Source organism: Parus major, chromosome 9 (assembly GCF_001522545.3).
Source record: "Parus major isolate Abel chromosome 9, Parus_major1.1, whole genome shotgun sequence".
In the NCBI taxonomy this organism is placed as follows: Eukaryota; Metazoa; Chordata; class Aves; order Passeriformes; family Paridae; genus Parus; species Parus major.
The window spans coordinates 15,766,069-15,788,955 of record NC_031778.1 but is presented as its reverse complement, the minus strand read 5'-3'; the positions used below and the strand labels follow the sequence as shown (position 1 = coordinate 15,788,955).

Genomic DNA, 22,887 nt, shown 5'->3' with positions numbered 1-22,887 from the left:
CATTCTTTAAAATTTAGTCAATTACTGTGTGAGGATACACTTTCCTTCCTTGCCCCCAGCATAAATATAGTTTTTCCCCAATTACAAAAATGGAGGCTACCAGGAACTAGCAAGTCTCTAAAATAATTCTGAATTTAAATTAGTTTTTGCACTAGTGAGTCGATTTTCTCTTAAAAGGAGAAAAGGTTAAACTAAAGTAACAGCTACATGAAAACTTAATCATATTAAAAACGGGAAATAAGACAGCCAAAGGCAGGACATCGAAAAGATAGGTGCCATCTAGAAATCAGCCATTAAACTAGAAAGTCCCCGTTATTATTCCCCTCCATGAAAAGAACCCTTTGTGACCATCAGAAGGGTGATTAGGAGGATTTTCAAGATACTTAATCTCCCTCCTCCCCTGGGAATGCTGCTGAGTCAGTGCTGATTAGCCCTTCCATAGCTCTGCTTCACTTTCCAGGGAGATTTGAGCAAGTGCTCCTTTCGTATTTTAAATAGCATTATTGTCTGCATTTTACATAGGTATATGCTAACTATTAAGGGCAGAGAAGTGCTAACTGCTAACAGCAGAGAAGTGCTAACTGCTCTGCTAAGAACCATCTCTGCAGCCTTCCACCTATGAGTAATTACAAGTGTTAAGTCACTTGTCTGAGCTTCAAAGGAGGATGTGGCAGATAGCAGCAGAAACAGACTGGTAAATATAAAAAATAAGACTGGCTGGATAAAACCTCAAGGCATGGACCACAGAGATATTTAAGAATTTTTATCCCCATATAGCAGTGTCATTGTTATTGCTATTTTTGTCACTTAACTCACTTTGGTAAAGTGGGTTAGTTCAAATTAATTGGGTTTTCAATTCACTAGTGCTCTTTACAATGTAATGGTTACTATGATGTTCCTAGGTAGATTAAAAAGATTCACCAGCCTCAAGGCAGTTTTTGAGCCACAAATGAGGGGTTTTTTCTTCCTTATTCAACAACAGGTAACAAACCCCTGGATTTGCATTCCCATACACTAAAAAAGAGCTTTTATAGACATTAAACCATCTCCACAGTTTCAGGGCAGTAACCTCAGCAGCCAGACTAGTGACAGAGCAAAGCAATGCAACCACAGTCACATCACTTTACCAAGGAAAGAGATACACAGTTCTCACACAAAAAGGTTCACATCTGTGCCAGCTCTTCAGGAAAGGATTATATGAAATAGGCTGGTAGCAAAAACTGTAAAGTTGTAAAAACCCTCTTGTTTTTCTGAGAGGATGCAGAGCAGATCTGGCTCCCCATGTGTTCAAGTACCACAGAACCACTTCATTTTTTCAGGTTAAGATCAACAGAAAATAACTAATCCTCAGGATAATCCCTACAACTCCTATTTGTTATTCTTTAAAAGTTCATCAGCTAAAGAAAGAACAAGCAAAATCTAGTGTGGGCAACGTTCTTCAGCATTTGGTAAAGGAGTCACTTATGAAAAGGTGTGCTCAAAGAAAAAACAAAACAAAAAAACAACCAAATAAAAATACCCAAACCTACAGCAAACTCACACAAAAACCTGAATTTGCACTGAGAAGAAAGAAAACTGTTTACTTGTAAAAACTGAAGTAATTGTCTATAACTGAAATATTTGTCTACTTTTTTATAAAGTGCACAACAGACTGACATTGGGACTCAAATAATCAACCAGGAAATAAGACAGGACTTGAACACAGAAAGATTAATTAAACCATTTTCTCCAAGAATACTCTGGGACTTTTGGCCATTTTTAGCAGATTATCAGAAAAGCAAGGCTAATAGAGATATAAGAATGTCATACAGAGTTTAAGATCTTTTTTATCATGATGATACTGGACCAAGTCACAATACAAAAAAACCCTTTTTCAGTCAGCCACAATTATAGACTGAAGTCTGTTACAAATTCATCCTTAATGGGCTAAAAAGCACAACAGAGCTATATTCTCACATAATCAAATGCAACAGGGAATATCAATGCAAGATCAACTGCTAGTTTGACCTGCATCAGCTGCAACAATCATTTGGTCCCCTGGAAATAAAACAACTGCAGCAGAACAGTCACTACACTAAGGTCTCATTCTCCTCTCCAAATGATTTTGCATCATTTCACTCATCTCTGTGCAGTTAAGTTCCCCATTTATATTTCTAAGGAAGAGGGGAAAGAGAAGTGACTACTTCTACAGCCCAACTCAGTCCTCCTCTTCTCATACATACCTCTTCTAGGAATGTCTTGGTATCTGCCTAATAGGTATTTGCCTCCAGGAAGGAGACATTTCTTAGAGTGGACAAAACTATGAGCAAAGCAGAGATTTATTAGTCCTGTTTGTTTTGCAAACAAATTATAGCCTGCATCCAGGAGTGAAAGAATGAAAAGGCAGGTCTAGCTATTGCAACACCAACATATTAACAAAAGACTCTTGACACAGAAAACCCTGTGCTCTCTTTGACTATGAATGGCTGCATTCCTTTATCTGTAACTCGAGGCTGCATTTGGAAATCCAAATTACTGTATGCAGGCTGAGGAAACACACAATGAAAAGATATGATCTTCCTCTGCAGGACACTGCACCTGTGCCTTCACTTCAATAAAATCCATTCTGAGATTTAGATATACATTTGTGAACAAATATTAAAAATGTCTGGGAACACACCTTTTCAATAACAGGTTATGTAGAGAAGCAAAGCGTCTCACTAAGGTGGGGGACAAGATGCTGCCAATTTGATTTGCTTCCTGGGAGCCAAGTCTGAAAAATAATATCCTTCTCTCCACCACAAAGCAAACAAATTTGCCATAATGTTTTATTGTCTATTTGTATTTCTATGTGCTTAGCTACTGTGATAATGGACGACAGAAATAAAACCAGTAATAATTCTTATAATTTATCAGATGTCACCATGGAAACAGCAGAACTGTTTGGTTGGGGAAAAAACCCAAAACCAAAGCCACACCAACCCCACAAAAAACCCAAAACCACACACTGGCATCTGTAGGCCTGAAGGAAACAAAGTTGTAGACACAGAATCTTTCAGAAGTACTAGAGCTGTAATTGACACAAATAACCAAGCCCTTCTGAAAAATCAGGTACTTAAAGAGTTGGTAAAACCTTTCCTTTAATGCATCTCCACCCATTCTGTGTTTTAGTTCTGGAACATATTTGCTTTTAAAATTTGTCTACACTGTTTTAAACTTGGCCCAATCTAATTAGCTGTAGGAAAAAGCTGTTAATGTCTGAAGGACATGTGCAGGCCCTGAAAACTTTGGTCCAATTGCTAATTAATTCCTAGTTCTCATCCAAGATATAAATTCACAGTTGTACACATGACAAGGGCTTCACAGAGGGCTCAAGGTGAACATGATAAGCAGGATAAGGAGAGAACAACCTTTAATTTTACAAGAATAATTCAGAGTTGATACCCATTGCTCTGTGATCTCATAACTTTGCCTCTTTTGCCATACCCATCTAGTGCATAAATGAGGGACTCTGGTCAGCAGTGCTAGCAACTCAGCTAGTTTAAGCACTCTTAATCCACTTAAATGCTTTATTTTTCTTCCTTCTGCATTCCTGTCCTGTTCCTGCAGTCCTACATATTTATTTACTAATAAATGATTTTCATGGGCAAGTGTTGAGTCATCTAAGGAAGCAATCACAAAGTTTTCTTTTCAGAAGGCTGTGTTTAGCATACATGTGAAGTTCATTAATAATGTCTTGCTTGAAACTTCTCCCATTCTGAACCAGATGCTTAGAAATTGAACAGCTGCCTCTGGCCCAGCAAAGGGTATTTTGTTTGGCAAGCACCACCACAGCTGTCTCAGGCCAGACTGTATCATACATCAAATGACTTCACAGATTGTCTTTACAGCAGCATGGAATTAGCTGGTAAATCCTGTCAGACTCCTCTCACAGTTTTAAGTTTCCCCTGGATAGATCATACCTATGTGATGGAGCATTTACTTTGTCCTCAGTGAAGTCAGCAGATCGAGAAGACAAGGTATCACCAGCTGGGATGTGTTGGTCCATTCTATGGCCTGATGCAAATACTTCAGATGACTTCATTTCAACTGCTGTTTAAAAAAGAAAAGTTCAGTGAAGAGTTGTCTCATTACAGTTTTATTAGAAATACAATCAAGTCACAGTTCCTGCTGTATGAAGGAAACCTTGAGGTTTTGGCAGACTATCGAGGTTGGGTGGCAGAGTGTATTATGGCTCATCACCTGAGCAAAACAGCTGCAAGTGTAATAATTTAAGCCCTTTGCAGCTGGAAAATAAAACTGGCTACAGTGTGCACTTGCAATAGGATAGGAGCACGTAGACCCCCAGTTAACATCAGCCATGTCCAATATCTCATTAAAGCGACAGGAACACAACCCCTTGCAGTTGCCTGTACATACCCACCACAGTAATAAGGCCACTAAAGACAAAAAGAAGTGTTTTACACTTCTGTCAGACTCAATTTCTGCCTTACACTAATAGGGAAGTAAAGAACACTCAGTCTGCTTAAAATCACAAGGCTACCAAGATGTGCAAGTTCAATGAAATTTTAGGGAAAATCCCTAGCTCCATTCCTGCCATGCTCAGGACAGGCTGCTGTCCTGGTTTGCTCTCTCATGCTGATAAAAATGCAGATCAGGTCACTCTCAGACAGGCATTTTGCTGCCCAGCACATGTTCTGTCTGGCATTCAGCATAATAAGAGTAGGAAGATGACCAGGATTCATCTTTGGTCCACAAGTTTTCTGCTCACAGGAGACAAAAAATTAAAAGAGTGCAAGAATTACTGATTCTTAACCAAAGGATAAAGGAGGAGAGGATGGACCCAGACCAATTCAAGAACAACTAAATATTTCCAGGAGGACATTAAGAACTATGCTCATTTTTAGAAAACAAAAGAGGATCAAGGTTCCTTGAGGGTAAACTTAGCCTCCTTGAGATAGCCCCTTGACAAGGTGAATTGTTCATATGAAGCTTTTACTTTGTTTCTTTCACTCTTTGTCTCTTACTATTCATTTCACAACTTGGCTGCATGAAACTCTGAGTCCCAAGGTACTCATGTGATGCTGGGTAATAAATATTCTGAAATAGCAGGTGCCTGGTACTGCAGAACGATCATTAGACTGAGATCAAAAGTCAATAAACAGCATATTTATTGCACAGCAGAGATGTCTGGCCTTCTGAACATGATGAAAGCCTCTAGAGGCAGTACCATTATTTTTACAAATTTCTGATCCCTGCTGTGTCTTAGAAGGCAACAGAAGAGAAAGGCCTTGTTTTCCATTGTCTTAAACTAAAGCCTTTTCTATTTAAATATTACAAATCTCCACTGCCTTTTGGAAAAAGTGAAGATGTTCAAAGACCCAGCTCAATTATCACCCTGCAGAATAAAAGTCCTGTCAATGACATAACAACCGGGGAGTCCAGCAGTGCAGGCTCTCTTTTCTCTTCTACTTCATTTCTAAATCCCAAAAGATAAGAAAGACAAGCACATCTGTTACTGCTACTTGCAAAAACCTGAAACAAACCTTAGGCCATCTTTCAAGTAGCTCAATGTTATTTTATAGCCTGGATTAATTATAGGAAGAATTTCCTCTGTCACACACAAAAATTATTTCTCTTTTTACATGTATAATGCATATAAACTAGTGATATGTTGTATATTCTGACCTCAAAGATTTTTTTACAGGAAAAGAATATAATCTAATGGTCTTATTAGTAGCCACCTGCATATAATTTTGACTGAAAGCAGATAACAGTTTTAAAGAGAGGCTACAAGCAAAGTTCTGACAAAATGAAACATGTAAACTGGCAGAAATATCTGCAGCATAAAGGCTTTAAATCAGTATTCATCAAAAATTAACATTTACTTTGTTGACTGACTCAGGCTGCCTGTTTAAACCTCTTCACAAATCTCTACAAAACAAACTATCAGACAGCATCAGCAGCACAGCAAAAGTGACAAGAGGTAAGTGCATGCATCTCACTGGAAAGATACCAAAATCTGGTTCACTTGGGCTCTGGATGGCTGCATAATACCTTAGGAACTGCATCCAGTCACACTTTAAAACACCAAATAGGAATACCTTTGAGAACTACATGGCTTAATTTCCTTTACAAAGCACAGATATGTAAAAATCTGTTCTTTTTTTCCCTCTGCAGGAAAACTGCCCAGTCAGTATGCTTTTGTTTGGTTTACAACCTTTGCTAGTGTGAGTTGCTGCCCTTGCCAGCCAAACCTCCTGAGCTGTACTCAAGGTGTTACTGTGCACAGCGAGGCCAAGAACAGCAGCTCTCACTGCTACACAACAGCAAGAACCCAAGTGCCCATCCTGAACAGGAGCTTCTCCTGCTCCTGTCCTCCCCTCCTTCAGCATGTTACATTTATCAGCTCTAGGCATTACGCAAGTGAATTCCTGTCTGCAAGACCTCAGTTACTTTTCTCAGAATCCTTTTCATTTCCTTTAGGAAATTTAAAAAAATAGAAGAGAAAGTAAAAAGTATGCTATTCCTTTACTGCTTCAAAGCATATTTTTCAGAAAAGAAAAGGCACACTTTGCCTGAACTTATTAATAATTCTGTCTCGGATATGATGCAAGATCCTTTATCTACGACTGCTGAACATTTTGCCTTAGATCTGTAATTGGAAATGTTAATGAACCCTTGCAGGAAGGTTGAAACTCCCACATCCAAAGTTCCATGATTTCGTGGATATCAGAAGTTCAGTAATCGAGTATTTCAGAAGGCTGTAACCTTTAAAATCCCATGACACGTTTCTGAGCTCTCAGGCCCAGCTGAGTTTGCACTCATTTCAGCTGAAGCTGCAAGGGCAGAATGTTTAGCAGCATCACCCACAATGCAGCCACACAGCACCGGGCTGCCCATCCTCCACAGCCCTGGATGGTTCAAATGCAGTTGCAAATCTCAGCAGATAACTGCAGCTGCCTTCAGCTCTAACACTGAGATACAGCCAAGAGAGCCTGCAGGTGCCAGCAGACAGTGACTCATTTAGATCCAAACAAGGGTATATTTGATCAAGCAAGGGGCTTTGCCTGTTGGGAAGTGCACTGTCTCTGGCTGCAGCTCCTTCCCTGGGCAGGGGACATTGCAGAGTACCCTTCACACATGGGAAGCTCTGGGTTTGATCCTTGGCACTCCCACAGGAAGCAAGATGGAGTGAGGCAAGTGAGACCATTGCTGTCTGCTGACCACACGTTACCTTCTGTGGCCATTCATTCAGCTTGAGCCGAATCTGCCATGTGCCCCAAGGTCCTGCAGACTGACCCAGGCTCTATAAACAGAGGGCCATTTCCTCACTACACTAAAAAATTCCCCAATCTACAACACACAGTCCAGGCCCCCTACACCTGCTCCTGTCAGCAATTAACAGCATCCACAGACCATCCTTACACGAGGGGGAAATGCAGAAGTCAGAAATGCTGGACTGGCTCCCACCACAAATGGAAGAAGGACCACTCGGTGGAGACTGCAGCTTCTCATGCCTACTGTGACATGAATTGTTTTCTGGCCTGGAGGAGAAAGGAGAATGCAAGGTGAATGCTACAGTATAAAAAGTTTAATATGAGTAAATTCTAATTTCTTCTAATTGCCTGTAATGACAAAGTACAGACTGAAATTATTTTATATTTCCTATTGCAAACCATTACTAAGGATGTAATTTAACTGCTTGACTGTAGCTCCCTCAAACCAGCTGACAGCAGACATATTTGAAAATAACATTTTCTCCTACTGCAATAAAAGAGCCAAGGAAAGGAAACCATAACTCCCTGCAGTCTGAAAACCCAAAATACCACCATGACACTTAAAGAAAAAGACTGTAGAAATGGGCCTGAGAGGTCTTCAGTACTTGGCTTTTTCAAGGACTTAAGATTTTTTCTTCTGAATATTACCAAGATTTCACTTTAAAGAGCAATATGCAACACAGACTTCAAGTAGAGAACAAATAGAACTCTTGATTTCACAAGTGAAAGTGAATCAATGGGAAACTGAGGCAGCTGAAGGACAGAGCAGGGACACAATTCCTTACTAGTAAACAATAAAACACAGCAGAAGTGAGAGGGGTGTGAAAAGTATGTGAAAAGAGGTGGGCAGACATGGAAAGTTTCTCTGCCCAATATCAGGTTATGGTAACTAAACTACATTTCTAGTAAAAAGGATGGAGCTCAAGGAGGCAGTTAATGATTTCACAGCTAAATCAGTTTCTAAGGAAATAGCTAGCAGAATATTAAGTAGTTCAGGCCCCCTTGAGTGATCTCAACCAGCAAGTCTTTAAAGAAGGGGGGAAAAATGTAAAAAAGAAAAAGAAGGCAGCGTTCCAGTATTTCCTGACTCCCTCAGCTCCATACAGCAACAGCTTGTCCATACAGGGATCCCATGACAATTCATCTGAAGTAACTAGAGCCTTGTCTGCACTGGGAAGTCATACAAAAATTAGCATGAAATGGCTGCTACATGTGCAGTGGCTATTCTGCATTAATTTTCTGTGTGAATACTTCTATTCAGTACTAAAGATCTTCACCCCCCCCTCCTTTTGGAGGTATGAACCAACAACTCAATGAGATACATTATAGTATCTCATCAACTGCTTCCTTTCATGATGTTTTTAAATGGAATATATTACATTGAGTCTCACATGAAGAACTTCAAACAAGTTACATTCACTTCAAATTTGGGTGGAAGCATTTACAAAAATTTTTAATGTAGTTTAACCACTGTATTGAATAAGAATAAAAGACTTCAGATAATTCAGATGAACTGTCCTGGATGGTATCCAGGGCAAAAATGTCTAACATTTTTCATGAGATTTCATATGATAAAAGCCACTTAAATTATTTAAAGTATGAAATATATCCAGTTCAGATATTGCTTTCAAATTAAGGCAGCTAAGCTTTTATTGTCTTCCTCCAGCAATAATTTCCAAGCAAGTATTTCCTTGTAAATTAATTTGTACTAAAATTAGAACAGCATAAAAGCCATCAAAGTTTGTCCTTTTCTGCTGCAAAATGTAGTTTGAGAATGTCTTCATCTAGTCACTGCAGTTTCCTGCACACAAATTAGTTAGGTACAAAGGACAAACTTCTCATTCAGGGTGGTGTTGCTTGTTTCCTGCTTAAAATATGGGAGCACCAAACACTCATATTATTTCTACCATTTAGGCAGAGCAGGAGGGAAATTAATTTTCATGTATTTTCACAGTGTTAGATTTCTCCTGTTTACATTTCTCCTCTGTAGTGTGCATAGCGAGGCAATCTGTAAAGGCTGCTTCACACCATTAAACTAACACCTCTCTTAGACCAAGAGCTACCAGAACCAGCATGATGGAAATGTGTTTTTAATTTGTATCCAGCAGTGACCTGAAGCAGTCTTGCAGAGGCACAAGCTGCACAACTGAGAAGATTCAAGTCGTGCCAAAACACAAGACTCGCGTCATTCCGGGATCCCGGGACACTTAAGTAAACACCCTGCCTGGGTAGATGGTGCTAAAGAGGGGCAGCAATCACTTCCAGAGATTATTTCTGATGCAAAAATTGCAGTGCAGTCAGTACACGACACTGGGAAATAAAAGCCACTCCCATGGGTTTGACACCATTTTTTTGACTTCCCAGAGGAAAGTAATTTTATTTCCACAAGCTTGGTTTTTCTCTCCACTTATAAAGCAAGAATGTAATGCTTAGATACTCCAGTGATAATGATGATTTATTCCTGAAAATATACTTTCTAAATAGGCTGTAAGGCTGTCTGTCAGGGACTGAAATGGCTCATGCCTTAAACACTGTTAGGAAGGAGTTTTGCCCATTATAGCAAAAACTGTATAAAGAAGCTACAACCACAAAAGCCCAGCCCTCCTTGAAGATGCCTGGCTGGAACTTTGAACTGTGAGTTAGGACGCCTAGATAAGATAAAGGGGACATTATGTTCAATCAAAGGTCTAGGGAGAAGCAAACAAGGCTGAGAGAAAGGAATGCAGGCATAAGAAAGCCAAATGCAGAGAGAATCATCCCTGGCTGGGTTTGGAGTGAGGGAGCCCATAGCCCACAGAGGCCAGGTTTACACAGACTCCCCCCCAAAATGAGGAGGGGGAGGCAGTTTCAGCTGTAACCTCTGGTCAGGGGCACTGAACACCCATCCTCCCTTACACAACCTGACCCAGCTATGTAACCCCCAACCCCACAGGCCACATCCACAGGACACTGATGTGGGAGGCAGCTGAGGGGATGTCATAATCCATCAAAGATGCCCAAAGCACTCCTCAGACTCATTCCTAAGGCCTTGCACCACAGGACTGCACGTGATGCAAAGTGATGAAACAAAGCCAGAGTCTGCTGCAAGAGACTGTCAAAATGTACCCCCCAGGGGGAGGTACCTGGGCATTCCCACCTGGCCTGAGCATGTATTAGTCCATTGGATTCTGTGCTTTTCGGGGCACCCTCACCACCAAGAAGACCAAAGCTGGAGAGGATCAACAGAACATCCTTGGGATCCACAGAGTGGTGATACTTTCTTTAATTTGTCACTCTCTTTCTGTACCTCCACCTCTTTTCTATTTCTTTCTCTTCCTTTTTCTCCCTCCCTCTCTCATATTTATTATCAAATAAAATGCACACTATTGACTTTGGCACCTTAATTTGGGCAGAGGAATTTCTAATAACCTTAAAAACTGGACTGTAATACTGCCCTAACAGCCAATTTTACAGAATTAGTCCAGGTCTCCAAGCCCACCAAGGATAAAATACCTTGCAGGGGAAATGGGACCTTGAACTCTAACACTGACCCCACAGTAAAGCAGCAATGTATCTTTAGGCATAGATTAACCAGTCTAGACTTTTAAGGCCTGCAGTTCTTTTGGCAGACTGCATGAAAATTATTAGATAATCAATATTTTACTAATATGAGCTAATACATTAATTAATTGCTGCATTCTTCTGACACACACGCACACTGAATTTATATGGGGAGAGGTCTTGCAAAAACTGTGGATGTTGTGGTGGTGCAAAAACTTGGCCATTGTAAGAAAAGAGACAAAGTCAGAACTCCTAATCCAGCTAGGATTTTTAATTAGGCTATTAGACAAAGAAGGTGCCATGTTCAAACAATTGCCATTTTATCTAGGCCAGTACTCAGAAGAAAAATTAAGACTGCAAGACAAATTCTGCCGTGGGACAGTCAAAAATTCTTCTGCTTTGGAAATGCGTGTTTCTTTCATCCTGCTCTTTTAAGAAATAAGTGCTTCATGACCAGATCTGGTATGCTACACTTGTCTGCTCCAAGACCCACCCTGGTAACCTAATACATTTAATCCAATAGGGATGGTACACCTGCCAAAAAGGTATATTTGGATGACACAGGTGGGGTCTCAGGTCACCTGCTTGTAGGCATGCTAATTCCAGCATGAGACAGTGGGAGGCAAGATAAATCTGTGACCACTCCTTGTCCAAAACAACAGACTTCACTCAGTCACCTACACCTGTGCAACTACAGCCCAATCAGTCCTCACTGATTTCTGTACCCATTTTCCACACTAAAATGAGGAGGGAAAGCATTTTAATAAAGAGAAAATATGAACAGGAAAGCAAAGAGTGGCAGAGGGATGACATGTGACCATCTTCAGGACTGATGTGTTGGAAGAACCACCTGTAATTTCATTACTTTTCAGGTTACCCATTTATTTTAACATTTTTACCTATACCAATCCTGTGAGTCTTGAGCACTATTATCATACTCTGTTAGTCTTGCAGTCTCTCAGATTAAGTATCCACAGAAATGAAAACATTGAATCCTCACAATAAACATGCCTCTAATCATAGCTACCTGGACTTGATCAAATCCAAAACTATGCAACTGGAAGTTAAAATATAATTTAAATTTGGAATCTCATTGGTATTTTACTTCCTCAGGATGGTGAACAGAACAAATGTCAGCTCAGAAATTAAGAAATACTTCTTCTAACAGAAGGCAAAGAATATTCAAGGATGTCTACATGGTAAGACTCCTTTATTCCAGTTACAACAAGCCTTCTACTCTGACTCAAGTCACACCAAGAGCAAAGTGTCATACACACTTCTGATGGAAAAAGTATTTCCTCCAAAGCAGGGAAACCAAACATAACAAGATTTTTGTCTTACCCATTTTCTTTTTCATCTGTCCTCTAACAAACCTCCCCAGACCAATATACTTTGTTGCTTGTGAAGTGGAAGACCCCAGGCATTGTAGATGTTTAGTGTAACTTTCCAATGGAATATATTACAAGAAGATGCAAGAATATATGAAATATAATGCAAATTTAAATCAACTTGATCAGCAAATATTTATTCAACTATTTTGAGAATGTGACCTCAGCCAATGGACCTTTCCCTGCCTGCAATGTTCCACTCCTTTTTTTGAAATTATCCATAATGAATGGCAATGGCAATGCACTTTTAGCTAGGGAAGGTTTAGTTGATAGGCATTGTTATGTTTTTTTTTTTTCTTTTGTTGTTGTTATGCTTTTTAAAAAAGCTTAAAAAATCCATCTTGGTCTCATTTGCTTTGACTTACATTAGACATGCAGCTCTGTGATAACCTGGTGTCACAGGTCTCTGGAGAGGCACACCTGTACTCTGATGGACACCAGGAAATTGCTTCTTCTTAGTTTTTGGAGTGTGAGTCATTATCTGATACATAGGAAATGAAGAAAAAAAATAAGGCAGTGGAAAAACAGTTATTGAAGCCATAGAGAAAATTGTACAGAAATATTGTAGCAGAAACTAAATTGCATTCTGGTGTCGCTGGGTAAGACTGCCTGGAACCACTGAAGGCTCTTTCACTACATCTTCTCTCACTTTTCCATTGTCAGGATTCTGGACTCTTGAATCCAGAAGGCAGATATTTATAATAGAATGGGTTGAGTTGGAAAGGTTCATAAAGACCATGGTTGGGGGTTAGGTGTCCTTTTAGGTCTGGCTCACCTGGGGAATTTTTACCCCTTAGTTGTGGGGAAACCTGACTGCTGGTACTTGGTGGGTGCCTGAGAAACACAAAGAGTTCAGCTGGGCCCAGGGGAGAAGGGGGCAGGAAAAGGGGAAGGCGAGGACAGTTTGGTGGGCTTCCTCAGCTTCGGAGGAGGACACTTTGCTGAGAGCTGTTGCTGCAGAGGGAAGGGAATTTCACCATCACCCAAACAGAGCTGCTGCTTCTTCTTCTCATTCTTCCCTCTTGGTTGGTGGCCTCGCACCCCCTGTCCTGCCGGGACGTGTGGCAGTGCCAGCCACCACCACGGAGCTGCTGATCTACCTCAGCCACCAGCCCAGGATCTCAGCTCATCCCTGCCTTTCCAGCCGACTGTTCCTCAGAGCCCCGCAGGAGCACCAGGACTGCCCGCCCAAGGGGGTTTGTGAAGCAAAGCCTCTCCTCCATCCCTTCCCATCTCAGCTGAAAAAGCTGTCATGGGGCCCCTGGTTCTGTTTTGTTGTTAATGCTGCAGTTATTGTTGTTTGTGTGCCTCCTTATACATACTAGTAAAGAACTATCCCCAGATCTCTGCCTGAGACTCGCCCCTTGATTTCAAAATTTCAATAATTCAGGGTGTGTGGGGGGGTGTCTACATTTTCATTCCAAGGGAGGCTCCTGCCCTCCCTAGCAGACACTTGTCTTCCAAAACTGAGACACTATCCAGTTCCAACCCCCTTAACCATGGGCAGGGACACCTTTCACTACATCAGGTTGCTCAAAGCCTCATCTAACCTGGCCTCAAACACTTCCAGGGATGGGGCTGCCACAGCTTCTCTGGGCAACCTGTGCCAGAGCCTCATCACCCTCACAGGGAAGAGTTTTTTCCTTGTATCTAATCTAACCTACTCTCTTTCAGTTTGAAGCCATTCCCCCTTGTCCTATCACTACATGTTCTTGTGAAAAAGCTCCTCTCCAGCTTTCTTGTAGGCCGTTTTAGGACTGAAAGCCCACAATAAGGTATCCCTGGAGCCTTCTCTTCTCCAGGCTGAAAAAAGCCACTCTCTAAGCTTGTTTTCACAGGAGAGGTGCTCCAGCCCTCTGAATATCTCAAATTAGTCACAGCACGCTAAATGGCATTCATACAAACTTTATGCTTTTTTTACTTAATAGCTTTTTGCTGCTTGAAGTAAAGCAGACAATACTTGATCCGGCACAACGCCTGCAGGAGCAGTTGACTTTTCAACTTTTCTTTTTTCTAAAATAATTTCAGACCAGCAGAATGTTCCAGTATTAACCTGCTCAGCACTTTGCTTTGTGTGCTTACAGAGTCACTGGTGTAGCACTAGAACCCTAAGGCTGCCTGTAGCTTATTATTAAGCCACAGCCTGACCACCCCCTGTGAAAAGGTAGCTCCTTTCTCACATTGTTTCTGCTTCTGAGCATCAGCTCACACAGACTGTGAAAGATTCAGACTGCTCTGCAGGTACCACCTGCCTCTTCAAGGACAAATTGAGGAAAGTGGTGAAACTACTGTAGTAAAACACAACCCAGGAAATTAATTTATTTCAAGATTCTAAGGAGTAGTACTCACTCCCAAGTACTCGGTTGTCAGTAGCTTCTCTCCTGCAAGCTCCCCCAGCTGAGGCAACAAAACTTCATCTTTGTCCAGATCAGGCTCCAGGATGTTACTGTCCTCCTGCAAGGCAGCAAGAAACTCAGGTGTGCAAGGAAGCTTTAAAGCTGGTAATATGAGGCTGGTACAAAAAGCTTGGAATTAGTATTTCAGGATAAAAATATCATACAACAAGGCAACAGTCCTCTGTTGATTATATTCCACAAACACAAATGTAACCAACTTCAAGTAAAAACTACTGAGAATTCACTCTCCTCCTTTCTAGAATAACTATGGGTGATTTACCTTTCATGGAAGCTCTGCAGCTTCTACAGATCAAAAAACCCAGGAAATACTGAAGCTTAAGGGATCCCTCCACCAAACCAAAACCAGTAGTACAAGAACAAGACAGTATTTTTGCTTGTGTTTTGCTACTAAAAAGATTTCTCTTCTATCCTGCACAAGATATCCTAAGACAGATCCACTCCAGATGAAGAAAATCATCTTTGCTTTTGAAACCTTTTGTGACAATCAATGTAAATGACTGTCAAAAACAGTAAATGAGAAGAAGTAAAGGAATCATTCTAAAAAGTTTTATTGCATAGTCATGTAGAGAGCCTGGGATAAATTCCATTTAAAAAAAAAAAGGCCACTGGACTCTGATGAACTCCAGAGCAAAATGAAAATAAAAAGCAGTTTTGCTTTAGTGAGATTTAGACTCAGTTTGAAATAGTCACAATCAGCTCTTAATTACCTGGAAAACTGGGTATGTGTGAAAAACCCCAGATGATGGCAAAAGGGCAAACACTTGTAGACTAGGCAACAATCATCTGTATCAAGCAGAAAACAACCCCCCATCCCCTGCCCCTCAAGAAACCACACTCCAAAATCCACAATATACTGTATTCTGTTGGGGGGTGGAGAAAGTTGCAAAGCTCTATAAATAGATCTGGGGGGATTTTTTTTTTTTTAACATGGTTTCTTAATGCTGCCAATCCTGCTCCCTGACATTATTTAACCTATCAGGTAACCGAGTGTGAAAGCGTTCCTCCTCTGCCTCCTTGTACAAAAGAAGGACTTTGCCCGATGTGCCATCACTCCACTGCTGAAATAACACAATTGGTGCCCTGTTCCCCACTGCTCACAGGCTGCAGCAGATGCTGGCAGCAAAGCCCGTTAATGTAATGGCTTGAAGACCTGTGATTAAGCTCTTTCTTTTGATGTACTCTGCGGCTAGAAGTGTATTTTCACACGGCAGCTCTCTGATTTTATTGCCAGGTGCTGAGTGACAGCAGATCTGAGGGTGTCTGATAAATCGTCACTGTACAGTCACCTCACACAGCTCCAGCCTGTAAGTAAACTTTTGAATCAGAGCTACAATATCACATATTCACTTTTACAAGCAGCTTTTCAAGATGGTCCAAGTCAAATAAAAAGTGAACGCAAAGATCAAATATTGAAGATAAATTAAGTTAGTATTTAACAGAGCAGTCAAGAGAATATTGAGAACCAGGAAACACACACTGTGACTGTGGGTGTCAACACACCCCAGAAGGCTGACATCTCAAGGCTGGGTATGTACTCTAGGAGCCAGCGTATCCTAAGCTCTACACTAGTTAATTTAAAGCTTACCAGACAAACACAAAAGCCAACTTATTTCTGAATAACAGCACACAGAGTACAGAATCTTAAATTTATGAAAGTATGATGCCCTTGGAAATCCCAGAATTTTCCTCTAACAGGCTCAACTGCGTCTTGGCCACAGTGTTTAGGAGAAAGTAGTCATTACCACAAGATCTCCTCAAAGCTAGCAGAGAATTCATCAACTCTAAATTAAACACAGATAAAAGCAAAAAATGAAAGCTAATAGTAACAGCACTGGGAACATTTGCCTGCTCTTGTAAACAATTAAAGCTGGAGAAAAACCTGCAAATTAAGGCTGCATGAAAGTCTTTTTGTTGTTTCTTAAGTTGCAAAGGTATAAATAAAGGTATTGAACAACAAATCCTATTATCAGTAAGCAGTCTGAAAGTATGTCACTAAATTGGCAAAATATGGGCATATCCTGAAATGCATCAATTCTGTAGTAGTTTAAAAGTTATGTAAAAGCATTTTAAATTAATTAAATTAAAATAATTTTTAAATTTTCCAAAACTTTCTGTTGCCAGATCACAACATCAGATGTTATCACAGAACACCATTGAGAACAATAATTCACTGCAATTCCAAAAATACAAAAAGAGTTCCAAGCAGTGAGGTAGTGTAGCCAACAAATCTTTGTTTATTTAACAAAGTAACAACATTATGCATTACTGCCATATTTGTAAACTACATTTTCTAAACTGAGGGTCTATAAAGCCAGATGTCCTTGTAGCAGAACAGAATTACAGTTCCCAGCAGCAATAAGGATTCAGAATGTGTTGCAATTAATGTTACACCAAAAACAGTTTCAAACTTGGCTTTTCTTTTTAAGATAATGGTGAAGCTAATGAAAAACTGGAATTGGACACTGGTCTGTTTCAAAAGCCTACTGTCATTTTTTGAGTAAAATAATAAGAAGTACCAGAAGTCCATTTTAATCACGTGATGGTGCAGTGGCAAAATTACATTTCAAAATGATTTGAGCTAGAGCCTTTGCTGGGATTGTAAGCAGCAGCAACTCATCTGGGTGGTAGGACTGAACAGGATAATTCACCTTCCTTTCATTCTCAGGAACAGGTAAAATGATGGAAGTGTTCAACATTAACATGCAATTAACTCCTTCCTGAAAGGTGTGGCATTGATTTATGTGTTTTCACAACAAAACACAGTATCCTTTAAAAAAGTATACTGAAGTTCAAGCAAAGGTATTATCACCTTGGATTCTCACCACACACCCAAGACACTCAAAGCCTTGAAACATCAGTTAAAAGGTGCTAAGCAGCATTTTAAGCAAAGGGAAATTTTAATGGCTAATCTCCAGGCAGCCCATCTTGCAGTACAAGCTTTGATTTTCAGTTGGAGGAGTGGAAAGACTATAAAAAACTGACTTCAGAACTGCAGGAGGTGAAACAATTACAATAATCTAATCCTATAAGAAAAAAGAAAGTTTACTGTGTTCCCTTAGAATAAAAAGAGGAGAGCTGATTGTTAAAATAACACTTCTTTGTAGCTCTAAACTTAGAATTTCCACATAGCTCTAACTTAAGGCAAAGGGATTATTAATTCACCACCTATTGTTTCACAACACAAAATAATGGATAAATAATGCAACCAGTGCAAGGCTTCCCTGGACACTGCCAGGCTAAGGCTGGATCCTGCATGGTGCTGGACCCCACAGCAGCTGAGAGCACACCACACCTGTTACAGTCAGCATATCTGCATTTTTATCTGCTCTCAGATAAAAACAGAACAGAAGAAGGTCAACATGCACTAGAAAACACATTCTGTCATGCTGCAGTACCAGGACAAATTTTAGACTTAGTTTTCCCCAGACACTGTCATTCCCATTAATGTGCAGTGAGATACTAGAATGTGAACACAACTGTCTAAGTTTTATCTTATTCCTTGATGGTTCAGGACAAAAAGCTTATATTTTGTCTAAAAGTATGGTTTCCAGTGAATCTGCAGTTCTGCAGTAACACTAACACAAGAACATTTTGCAGGTTGCTCACTCTCCATGTCACTGACTTCTTCAGGGTAAAACACATGCTATGAATGTATGTGCACACATACACACACCTAAGTATGAACAAATACTGTTTCCAGGACATCTACCATAGCTGTTCTTTTAAACTTCTCAAGCAAGACTTCTCAATAAAATCAAAAAATGCAGTGGGGTAGATTTCCTTAAGATACAACTCCCATATAACTGCTGACACTGTATTTTCAAGCCTCCACTGTGCACTTACGCAGAAATGGCAACACCCCCAGTGAAGACTGGGTATCCCAGTGAAGACTGGGTATAACATCTCCCTCACATGATTTACATCTTGCTTTAATTGTTACTTTAGGTGATCCAGTAAGTTGTGTTGTCTACACCCAGGGCTCTATGAAGACAGCTTCTGAAAAGATGTTGAAATACTGGTATAGAATGCATTTATTAGCAGAGAAGGAAATATAAAGCTAATCAACTTATATTTACTATGATATAGTTTCTCATGCTTGTTTTATTTTATTTTCTCATGGGACTTATTCCTTATTTGTAATAACTGTTTCCTTTTCTTACATCCCAGCAATTTACTAAATATATTTCAAAATTTTTAAACAGCAAATAAAATCACACCCTGAATAGATAATGTTATTTTAAGAAAACGTGACAATCTATTTATAAATTATTCTGGTAATATACTTTTTAACTGCAACCAATAGCTCTGCTTGAAAGCAAGATTTCTACTGCTACAGTAACTCATCTCTTGACTTATATCAAGCTACAAGCCCTTTAATTATCATAGACGTGGTGAGTTACCAAAACAAAAGAGTAGGACTTCAAATGAAGAAAAGGTAATGAAAACAGATCCAATTTTCCTGTTATTGTAAGTATAATTAAATAAATTTAAAAACCAAAAGCAAAACACACCCAAAAACCAAAGTCCAGTTTATTGACACAAGTATTTTCTTCCTAGAAGGTTAAGGATTTTTCTAAAATGTGTCAGAAAGCCTTTACTTACTTCCTCATATTCCTCTTTGTCATCATCATCATCAGACACAATATTATCATTGAATGGCTCTTCTAGAAAGAAGCAAAACAAGAGGGTGTCAGTTAAGTTGCACATGTACACCTCAACAGAACCTCATTATTACCTCACTTTTACAGGACCAAGATTTAACCTGCTTCACAAACAGACATGTCCTTTTCAGGACAACTATTGGAATAATTTGATCCTATAAGCATTCCAGAAGTCACTGAAATCAATTGATATTTTAGAATATGACAGAAATAGAAACACTCTGGAATAGTTACTTTCTCACAAAATCCATGGTGATGTCTCACTGTATTTACTGACAAGACTTGAATGAAAGTGTGTGCACTTGCAAGTTTGTCTATTTTTCAAATATTTTTTAATAAGAGACTATTTCTCCCCACAAATACTTTAATATTACACTGTTTTTGTACATAAAAAATGGATAGTCACGCAGAATACTTATTTTAAATTTTGAACAAAATTATTTCCTCAGGAAAAAAGTGGCCAGGCTTATGCTGGAAATCTGAAAACACAACTTGTACTCATCAATGACTCAGACAAAAGCTCTTAATAATGCCATTTTCAGGTAGAAGAAGAGTGGTTCTATAACCATGCAGAATAAATATCATAGAGTGGCAATACAGTGTTTCAATACTTTATTTGTTCTTTTAAAAGCTAGAACTAAGACAGGGTGTGTTTTCTTTCCATAAGCCAAAGAGAGCAGTTCAACTTGTTCTATGTTTACTGAACAGAGAGATGAAACCAGAATTTATCTTCTTTTCATTATTTGCTTTCTCTTTCTTCAGTCTTCCTTCCAGTCATAGGAAACAGAAAATGGAATAAATATTCCACCTTCTCAGTCTGTATCAAAAGCATCTACAACTCCTATGACCCATCAACATACTCTCCCAAAAGGATGGTGTCTGCTCCCTATTCAGGATAAGCCATTTCACAAAAAGCCACAACTCAATAGGGTAAGAGATGACCACAGACACACCTAGTCCCTAAATCCTGTTCTACAAATTTTTTGTAATTGCATTTTTTGCAGTTGGCAGCAGTCTCATTACCATCAGACCACTGACATGAAAGAAAACAGCCAAGGTAATTTTATTTATGGTCCCAAAACTTTGGCATTGTGTCTTACTCAGCCTTTTATTTATTCTTTATTACTACAACATAAAGAAATTTTTAAAATAGCTGACTTTCAAATCCTGACATTCACTATTCACTCTATTTCAGATCATCACACTATTGTTATTCTTTGAGGGTTCTAATGCCAAGTAAAAACATGAGCTTTTTTATGGCTTTTGTGAAAGATTTAAAGCTCTGATAGCTGCATGCATTCTGACCTGAATTGAGTTGCTTGATAACAAATTCAATCTGTCGAACCATCTCTTCATTTCTTTCCTTGATAAAGCAGCGCAGAATTTCTTCCATTCCCTGGATGCAGCAGAAAACATTGGTAGATCAGTATTTCCTGTGACTACAGTGACAGAGATCTGTTAGCTAAAACATCTCTTCTTTTTTTTTTTTTTGTCAGGAAAAACAGAGGCAGTGTGAAGCAAACCACAGTGTCCAGCTCCAAGTGTTGCATAGACAAATGAATTACAGTGTCTAGATTGCTTCAGGGATTAAACAGAGACATGTCCATGATGTACAGCAAATTTTTATGATATGTTGCTTTGCCTTCTTAATTCACAATAGTCATCAGAACAGGAAAAAATTTGCATCCACAGAGACAACAGTGCAAGGTTCAGAGAAGGAAAGCAAAAAGCAGAACCAGCTTTGACTTTAAACCTGGTCTCTCTCTTTATGGCTCCTTATAGCCTTGATGTTGTGTCTTAAAGCTTTTAAGATCACTTTCAATCCTCTGTGCTCTGTGTGGCAGAGTATCTGACAACAATTATGTCTCCCTAAGTCTCTGGGTTAGTTTTTAAGATACAAAGATATGCTGCTATCCCAGGAGCAGCTTCCTCAAACACAGAAGTAGAAACAGAGTTGTTACCATTAGACTTTCACAGGAAATCAGTTCCTAGTTCTGAAACCTTCCTCCTTCTGTCTTCCCCAAATAACCATGTCTATACCAGGCAGAAGGAAAAACAGCAAGAACTCCTTTTAGTGGCTACTAGTGGTACAGAATGAGCTACATAAGGGGAAGAAGCAGCAGGTGAGATGAAAGCATCTCCTGGGCTACAAGGAGTCTACAAAATGCTAGAAGGACACACAATCCTAAAATAACACCTTTAATTTATAATTCAGACAGAATACTTCACACTACTGGGACTCCACTCCTGGGAAAAAGACCTGAAAATATGGCAGAAGTGTTTGAGACCTACATTCGTATTTCCCTTAGGAGCAAAGGGGAAGGGCCTCTTCTTGTGGGGTCCCTTCTGAAAATGCCCTGGCTCCCACCTCACAGCCCTGCTCTGCTGTACCCTGCTCAGCAGGTCCCTGTCTGGCCATCTCTGGCAGAGGTGTTGATTTTCATGCTATGCAAAGCAGCACTTCTTACCATTTCTTTGGCTTCTTCTCGGACAGAAGGGATGGCCAGAATACTGTACAGTGCTCCATTCACATATGACTGGACCTAAGAAGCAGAGATTAATCATACCATGAAGAAAAACTACATTCATCTCAGTTGACTATCAGCAAATATAAGAATGAAAGTGTAGAATAACTATAGTTCAAAGAGTTTAACTAAGCTAGACTGGACTTGTAAAAATTCCCACATGGGAAGCAGAGAACTTTTAGGATGAAAATATACTGTGATACGATTGATCCAAACCAGTATGCTGCATGCCAATTTCCCAAACAGCCCCCCTGCTTCTGATAATGTATTTTTGCAAATTGACCTAGCCATAAGGAAAAAAAAAAAAGGAAAATAAAGAGAAAAGCAGAAAAAGAAGGTTAGTTTCTGACAAACACTAATAACAGTAGAAAAAACAGGACAAAGAACAGGGAAAAGATCCTGCCAGCATGAACTCAAGATAGGCTTCAAGCATTGTAGCCTTAGGCAGGATGATAAAGCCAAAGCAGCTTCAAACATCCTCTCACTCTGCTGCCTCTTACTGTCTTCTCAGGAGAGGCAAAATACTTGCCAGCACAAAAGCTCTGAATTATGGCTAGTGTAAGCCACCAGATCTGTCAAACTAGTTTTACCAGCACTTACATTACCCTCTCCAATAGCCAGTTACTTTTGAAGCACTAAGATTTTCAGTCATCTTCTGTCTGTACCTTTGGAACAGTGAACAATGAGCAGACCTGGGAGCAGGGGAAGCCAGGGAAGGTAAGGGACTGGGATTTACACAAGGATTACATAGCTTCTCAGGAATCTCTCCTCACACCCAAGAGCACTGTATTCTAGTTTTGACTTTGACAGTAAAACTTCTGCCAAAGTAAGTGCAAAGTACATTGTAAGAATGCACCCTCTAAGAGAAACTTCAAAATAATTTTAAAGCACAGACTTCAACAACATGGTAGCATTTTCTAAGCATTTCAGTCTAGGGGTTGGTATTTTATTTTATATTAATATGTATTGTCTTAAACTTTCATCATTCACAAAACAAAGACAGTGAAGGAATCCAATAAAGGTATGTCAAAATTAATCAAAACAATACCAGTGAAGAACTGATCTACATCTTCTTATGAATTCATAACACATGGATG

The 22,887-nt window shown here is 39.6% G+C and overlaps 1 protein-coding gene across 7 annotated transcripts in view; it reads right to left on the bottom strand.

Moving 5' to 3' along the window:
* ARMC9 (armadillo repeat containing 9) overlaps positions 1 to 22,887 on the bottom strand; it is a 63,589-nt gene that overhangs the window by 5,557 nt on the left and 35,145 nt on the right. For 6 of the 7 annotated variants that reach the window (XR_002002073.2, XR_004498768.1, XR_004498766.1 and 3 more), the window contains 7 exons: positions 21,734 to 21,808; positions 20,571 to 20,661; positions 19,207 to 19,268; positions 14,537 to 14,641; positions 12,553 to 12,668; positions 7,408 to 7,526; positions 3,942 to 4,071 (listed from right to left, as the gene is read on the bottom strand). Coding sequence is in view for 3 of the 7 variants with exons in the window: in XM_033516823.1 (XP_033372714.1) it covers positions 3,942 to 4,071; positions 7,408 to 7,526; positions 12,553 to 12,668; positions 14,537 to 14,641; positions 19,207 to 19,268; positions 20,571 to 20,661; positions 21,734 to 21,808 (698 nt within the window). In the remaining 4 variants the exon portion in view is untranslated. The remainder of the gene's footprint in view (positions 1 to 3,941; positions 4,072 to 7,407; positions 7,527 to 12,552; positions 12,669 to 14,536; positions 14,642 to 19,206; positions 19,269 to 20,570; positions 20,662 to 21,733; positions 21,809 to 22,887) is intronic. The other variant, XR_004498767.1, reaches the window with a different exon arrangement.